Genomic DNA, 7582 nt, shown 5'->3' with positions numbered 1-7582 from the left:
TGGGGGTGATGGAATGTTAGAATGGCCATCTATCCCGCTACCCTCAATAATAGATGAGATGCAGCTATCGTCATGACATCCTAAACCTTGTCTTTCTACTCTACTCTGCAGTATTCCAGTGGGTGCAGAAGGTGGTCTATGAATTATTCAAGCCAAATCAGTTTAGAGTCTCAGTTGCCTCTTTCTCTCACTGAAGCTCTAACCACTTGTGGAGTCTGGCCATCAGAGAGGACAGTGCGCGTCTTAAATATATTGGATATTTTCTCCGTTCTATGATTGTGTTTTTTTTGCATCTTGGTCAAAGGTTTGGACACCTAAGAGTCATGGCATCATGGTCCACAAAGTTATAGGGGTGCCTGAGATCTGCTTTACTGTTTTGTTTCTACCCCTTCTTCTTGAAGGTAAGGACCGAAAGCTGTTTTTAAGCCTGATAAATGGTATTTTCTTGTTTATAATCATATTTACCATTTGTGCATTTATATAGCAAAAAGTTAGAAAAAACTGAATTAAAATAAAACATTTTTCATTCATATAAAATATTTTTTAAACCTTGTTTTGTCTACATGCACCAGAGTTGCTTTATTGGTATTGTGCCCTCAGGTGTGGATATTCTGGACCCAGGTGAGGTGGTATACCATGAGACCAGGACAGATGGCGTGGTGGGACGTGGAGTGATACTGGAGTGTGGCCCCATTTTGCCTGATGTCTATATCTGGGGCTTCACTGAACCCGGCACAGACACCATCCGTGCTGTGGTGTATAACTTTGGGAAGGGTCCCAAGCTACAGAAATTAGCCAAAGACTTGGGTGATCTGACAGTCATCAGCAACACCGCCTCTCTGTCTATAGAGAATCTTCCTCTGGCTGCAGAAGGCGTCTACACCTGCCAGGCACTATATGATACTGCTGAAGGAGCCAAGCTCTATTACTACTATGTGTATCTGCGTGTTCTAGGTCAGTTGTTATTCTAGATCGTAGTTGAACAGTCATGGTAATTGCACCTACAGCATTTAATGCCGACCAGCATCAAACCAGTTTAAACCAGCCTAGAAATTAAGGCTGGTAAAACCGGATCTTTACAGATAGGAGAAATGTCCAATAGTAAATGATAATAATAAGCAAAATACACCACTGACACCACTAACTATTGTATGCTGGCGTTGATGACAAAATGTATTAATTACACAAAAAAACTAAATTAAGTCGGTTCATGCTTAAAACAACAAAACAGATCTGTCATTGGGGTATGAAAAATAAACTTGAATTTGACAGAATTTTATTGAATTATGTTGAAACTTGGATTTTTTTCTTACCTCACTGGCTTTTGTCTCCTGAGTATAAACTCATTTTGCTTCTCACATAAATTTTATATAAAATGTTCTGTACGGCAAAACAAGACAAAAATACTAAATAAGTTATTCATTCGTTAAAATGTAATGTTTAACAAATACAAGGTAATTACAAAATGTTACAACATTACTTTTTATTACACTTTTCAGATAAAATTCAATGATAAAATTCTAGCTAGCCGAAATGAAGATTTTAACCTAAACATGATTTTATACAGAATAATTGAGAGTATAGATAGTTTCAGCAGCAGCAACAACATAAACAAACGTATTTAGCCCTCACTTGACTTCCGGCAAAGTCAGTTTATGAAAGTCGTGACACTCGGGGGCTATTTACGTCATAGCAAGTCCACGGACCTATTAACTAGAATGAGGAAGGCAGATATTTCTAAAATCAGAGGCAAACATTTTATTAAACAGCATATTTCTGATCAATAATTTAACATTATATGATCTGTATCATAGCTTTAGTTTGCTAAGCTTAATTTGCGCTAAAAATATAAAATAAATTGTTATATCATAACCAAACACTAACTGAAGGTTAACTTCAACCCAGGTGAGTGCGTCCGATACAACCATCTATACAGGATTAATGAATGCAAGCATAATCATGCAATTAAATTACCTTAAAATTAAGATTAATCTCTTAACATTTTCAGAAAAAATCATTTGCTTACAATATTTTGTTATTTAGTAAACCATTACACCCAACACTGTTCACAGTGCCAGTGACAAAACCTTACATTGTGATGAGCGACTCCTCACCAATAGAGGGCACAGAAGTGACTATGCGCTGTGGACTGGAAAATGGAACAGGGCCTATTGATTACATATGGGAACAGGAGAGCCGGGAAGGACAGTTCACCACAGTGGCCGAGATCAATGACAGCAACCTGTTGAATGTCACTGAGATCACACGCAATCACACAGGCTGGTACAGGTGTGTTGCCAGCAACAAGGTCAACCAACAGCGCAGTGATCGAATCTGGCTTGACATCATATGTAAGAGACTCTAATATAGTTTATTGTTTTGTAAATGGTTTTTATAAATTTCTGATTATTATCGCAAAACGTGTTTTTTCAGTTGGTCCAGACCTGCCTCAGATCGATGTCACCCCTTACTCCGTGACCGAGCGAGGTTACTCAGCCCTGGAAAGAGAGACTGTTTCCCTCCTGTGTCAAGCTTCTTCAAATCCCCCCAGCCAATACGTCTGGTTCTACAACAACTCGCAGGTTTACACGGGTCCACAGTTCACCATCACCAAGATTCTGCGCATGCACACGGGCCACTACGCCTGCCTGGCTCAGAACACTTACCTAAACTCCCGATCCAAGAAAACCATCACCCTCACCGTCTACTGTGAGTGCTCCCACAAACGCCTGGACTCTGGTTGCCATCTTTGCTGTTTCTTCAACTTGTCCTGGTAGAGTTCTTCAGTTTCTCACATTTCCGTCTGAAATTCCCTTTCTTCACCTTTTCCTGCACACCAACATGCAAACACATATGCAGTTACATAAGCAAAGATGTCAGGCTTCCAGAGTGGTCGTATGCGGATGTCTGGAGGAAGTGAAGGACAGTTCTAAGAGCTGAAGGTATACAGCTGGTGTGATTGTTTCTGTGTTATGACAAAGTCAAGAGAGGCCACAAGAACTTGTTTTGTCATAACATCTCAATCTCCCCTTGAATGCCTTGAATGTGCATCTATTTATGGATGTATTGAGCAGCTCTTCCACTTTTCCTGTCGAATGTTATGTCAGACTGACCACAGTACACCAGCACACGCTCACATGTCTCCGTCGATACAAGAACACTCATGGCAACGCCAAACGTGCCACAACAGACACCTAATCTGGCCCCATCGTTGGGATCAAATTTAGGAAAGCTTCTCTGCCTCTATCAGTTTCCTAAATTGGCCCAAATTACCCAGGATCTGTTTCACCGCACTGTGTTACACAATGGCTTTGTTCCCACAGATCCTCCAGATGGCGCTCCATCTTGCGCCATCCAACCAGCCAACAACTACTCTGACCTGGCTCTCAGCTGCACCTGGGAGGGCGGCATCCCCGCGGCCTCCTTGAGATGGACCCCGTATGTGTTCGGAGATGAGAGCAAGGGAATCGCGAACATCACCAAAATCCAGAGCGGCCCAGATACGGCGAACAACTCTGTGTTCCTCTGCCAAGGCTCCCACATCGCGCTGGACAGAATCACGAGCTGCAGTGCCAGAACATGTAAGTGTAACACTAAATAGAAATGACACAAAATAATTTTATGACGGCTAGTTCCGCAACCTGATTATAATTGGCTCACGATAAAGCGCATGACCGCGGCAGCTTCCTTAGCAACCTCTGTAAAATAAACATTCCGTTGTCGACCGCAGACATTTTTTTTCAGCAAAATGAAGGCTTTACTTGATTTTATTTCACAAAAAACAAATTCAAACGTCGCATTAATATATATTTTTTGGCTTTCACATTAAATGTAACACTAATTATACTTTTACAACAGTTAGTGCCAGTCCTTCATTATGATTGGTTCACGATGGTTGTGTCTCAATCAGCTCCCTTGTTCAGTATTAAGGGCAATGACCAAGGAGTCAGCCATTTTAAGGGCCATCTCAATTGCAAAAACCTTCCAGTGCATTGAAACGTTCGTTCCCTAAAATTTCCCACAATGCAATTCAAAAACCAGGGAGCATCTACGCTCTCTATGTTCCCTTACTGGAAATCACAAGACAACTTTTTGAAGACGTTTAACCTAAATCCCAGGAGTCAACCCAATGAACTTCATGAAACGCGAAAGAACTTTTGAAAAGACAACCTCTTATTTTATGTTATGTATAAAAAAACATTGCCAGACAGGCAGGCAACACAATCTACTTAACAGTTAAATTTAATAATCAACCAAATATGTGCACTTATATGTAACAGAACAGTTAATAACAGTCTCTCATATGTTCTTAACCAGTATTTGAAAAATAAATCAAATTTGTTGATTAATACCAGCTGTGAAGTATCAAAACCCGCCTAAGCAGTCACGTCACAGGAAAATAAGTGAACAATGTCACAGTGAGAAGGGGATAAAACACAGCTATGACCGCTGCACTTAACCATTCTGTTGTGCATGACTGCGCAGAACCCTTAACAAAGGTCGATCAGGGACATTTTTTTCCGGCAGAAGGAAGGCTATACGGCATTGATACATATTTTTGGCTCAATATTTGTAATGTATGGTAACCTTTCATAAAAGCAATAAGGTATACTCGAGGCTAGTGCTATATCATGAATAAATCATAGATGAAGGGCTTGCAGGCATGATGCGAACAGCGGTTCAATATTAATTCAAGATAAAGCACAGCCTCACGTACCTTATTGCTTACAGTAGTTTATTTTAGATAAACAAGATTGCGAACCTATAAGATAAAAAAAAGATAAGCATACACACTTTCTTGGCACCAGGGATACCCTACGGAGAGCCCCAGTGTTCTGCATACGCCACTCGAAACAATGAGTACCTAATGCTCTCCTGCTCCTGGGAGGGTGGGTTCCCTCGGGCATTGTTGTGGTGGGCTTCTAGCACAGGGGATATGCAAGGCACGTCTGAAGAGAATGCCAACATCCTGGTTCTGCGGTCCAGTGCTACCTACAGCGGTAAAGCCTTCGTATGCTATGCAAAACATCCATTAGCTAAGAAGGCCAAACAGTGCGTATTAAAGCTGGGTAAGAACTGTTCTGCATTCTTAAGTACTTAAAAACAACTGTAATTGACTTCATTTAAATCCCTCCGTTCTTTCTCTCTTTAGAGGCACCGGTATTAATAACACAACGCAGTGTGATGTCTGTCTATGAAGGCAGTGATGTCCAGCTCACCTGTATTTTAAGTAAAAACTACCCCATCACAGAGATAACCTGGTACAATAACCAGAAACAGCATGTGAATAACATACCAAAGAAGTACGTCCTGGAGCAAGCTGCTGCTTGGACCAATTTGACGGTGAGGGAAACTGACAGTGAGACAGACAGCGGGGAGTACTGGTGTTCGGCTACCAATGCTGTTGGAGGGGCAGAGATTCCGATTACCCTGATGGTGAAGAGTGAGTGAAAATTTTTAAAGTATATATTATATATATATAAAATATATTGACATTTATAACAAAAAAGTGTATGTTGGGCTCTATGTCATCCATCTGAACTCAATACAAGCTCTATTGATTCTAATAACCGGATTGTATAAATTACATTCTAAATTGATCTGTTTAAGGGTACCCGTTTCCCCCAAATATAACCATCAGCAAGATCATTTACAACAGTCGTCAAAAGACAGATGTTGATCTAGAGTGGATGCTTCAGAATGTAGGTGAACTAACTGGGTTCTTCATCGAGAGTCAACGCCTTCTCGATCCTGTAAAGAAGAGAATCAGCGACCCTCCCTGGAAGAAACTAATTGATATGGACAGTGATTCCCGAAGTTACCAAATAAACAACCTGGACCCCACTGTAACCTATGCATTCCGCATCACTGCTGTCAACCGCCGCACCATTGGAAACCCGTCCGAGATAAAGACACCAGGTGAGAACTGAATGGTAATCGACATATTTAAGAACAGTAATTAAAATTTTTGTTTATTTAATTTAAAGGAACAGTTCACCCTAAAATTAAAAGTTTGTCATCATTTACTCACCCTTGAGTTGTATTGGTATCCAAATTTGTATAAATGTCTGATGAACAGAGAAAGACATTTCGAAAGAAAATCCATAGTAGGAAAAATGACAATTGTAGTCAAAAGTGCCACAGAACTGCTTTCCTAAATTCTTCAAAACATCTTCTTTTGTGTTTAAGAGAACAAAGAAATTTATAAAGCAATTTTTCCTACTATGGTAGTCAATGGAGGCCATTAGAACAAATACATTCATACAGATTTGGAGGGTGAGGAAGAAATTACATCATAAAATAGTCATAAAATATTTATACAGTGTGCACACGGCTCAATTTATATAAAGAGTTTAAGGAAACGGAATATTTGGTATCTACTCAGTTATGAGATAAGGTATTTTTTCCGTATTACCACTCAACTGGAAATCTAATGGTGTTTTTTTATTTGTTTTATTGTTTATTCAGGTGAAACGCAAAAGCACCCACTTCCACATCCACACATCTCTCTCCCACTCTCCCTGTCCTCTTACACAACCTGCCTGTTTACTTACCCTTTAACCTTTTCTTGCCTATTTCTTATTTTGTTTGAATGTAACGTATCTCTAAAAAACATGCTCATGATGGTAGCTATGATGCCAAAACTTTTAATTAAGTTTAAACCCAAAAGAATGATCAAGTTTGACCTCCTCAAAAATCCTATAAATTCAGTCCGTTCTCAAAACCAGCAATGTACTGATTGATAATATAGAGTCAAAGTTCATATTAGACTTTTTAAAAACACTTATGCAATTAGGAAGTTGATTTTTTTGAAGCTGAAACAGTTGTGTTATCTTCCAGCGGACCCTCCTTTCAATGCCTATCCAGCTGTGATTGGGGCAGCCATAGGGGGCATGATCATAGCAACAATAGCCACTGTTCTGCTCTTTATCTTTGTGGTGAGGAACCGCAACAATAACCCACGTGAGTTATGCAAGAGTTTTTTTAATCAAGAAATCACTTTTTTGATTGTACCAATATGCTAATATCACTGTCACACTTGCAGGGCTTCACGACTTGATATTTGGAAGGTATGCAGACTTTTTAGTTTAGTTATTTCCTTATGAAAAACATGGATATATCTAAAAGATATGATGCCCAGTAGTCTCATTCAGTACACTCAAAGTAAGATTTTAAGTTGTTTTTGTGTCCAGGCAAAACAGCCAGTCTAGAGAAAACATTAACTTTCCTGAGGATGAAGTTGTTGGAGGATCAGAGGGGGAGAGAGGCGCAGAAGAGCAAAGCCCATCTACAGGTCAAGGTACTTTAATCCCTTTCACACTTCAAACTGACATCAAAATAATAATATCTTTGTATTTATGTTTTGTCTAACACATTTTCTTGCAGGACCATCAATGGCACTGCCAAGGCCAACTGCAACACCCACAAACCTCCCCCCAGGCGAAGAGCCTGTTAATGTAACTATAACTGTCATGGCCTCAAGTTAGAGACAGACACTAGCAGGATAACTTGCGTTTTATACAACTTCTAAAATGTAATTCATTAGTAAAGGTCTGTTCTCCTCATAAAAGCTTCTGCTCAT

General features: G+C 39.8%; 1 protein-coding gene across 1 annotated transcript; it reads left to right on the top strand.

Moving 5' to 3' along the window:
* Positions 1-331: 331 nt before the first annotated feature.
* Positions 332-7487, top strand: vsig10l2 (V-set and immunoglobulin domain containing 10 like 2; the record flags this gene model as incomplete). The annotated part of the gene is made up of 12 exons (XM_079487461.1): positions 332-401; positions 601-954; positions 2073-2351; positions 2434-2709; positions 3324-3581; positions 4809-5069; positions 5153-5443; positions 5611-5919; positions 6841-6963; positions 7046-7070; positions 7194-7300; positions 7387-7487. The coding sequence occupies 12 exons, from the start codon at positions 332-334 to the stop codon at positions 7485-7487; spliced, it is 2454 nt and encodes an 817-aa protein (XP_079343587.1).
* Between the last annotated feature and the right edge of the window lie 95 nt (positions 7488-7582).

The sequence above is a fragment of the Barbatula barbatula genome (genome assembly GCF_947034865.1).
Source record: "Barbatula barbatula genome assembly, chromosome: 22".
In the NCBI taxonomy this organism is placed as follows: domain Eukaryota; kingdom Metazoa; phylum Chordata; class Actinopteri; order Cypriniformes; family Nemacheilidae; genus Barbatula; species Barbatula barbatula.
This window is presented reverse-complemented; position numbering and strand designations above follow the sequence as displayed.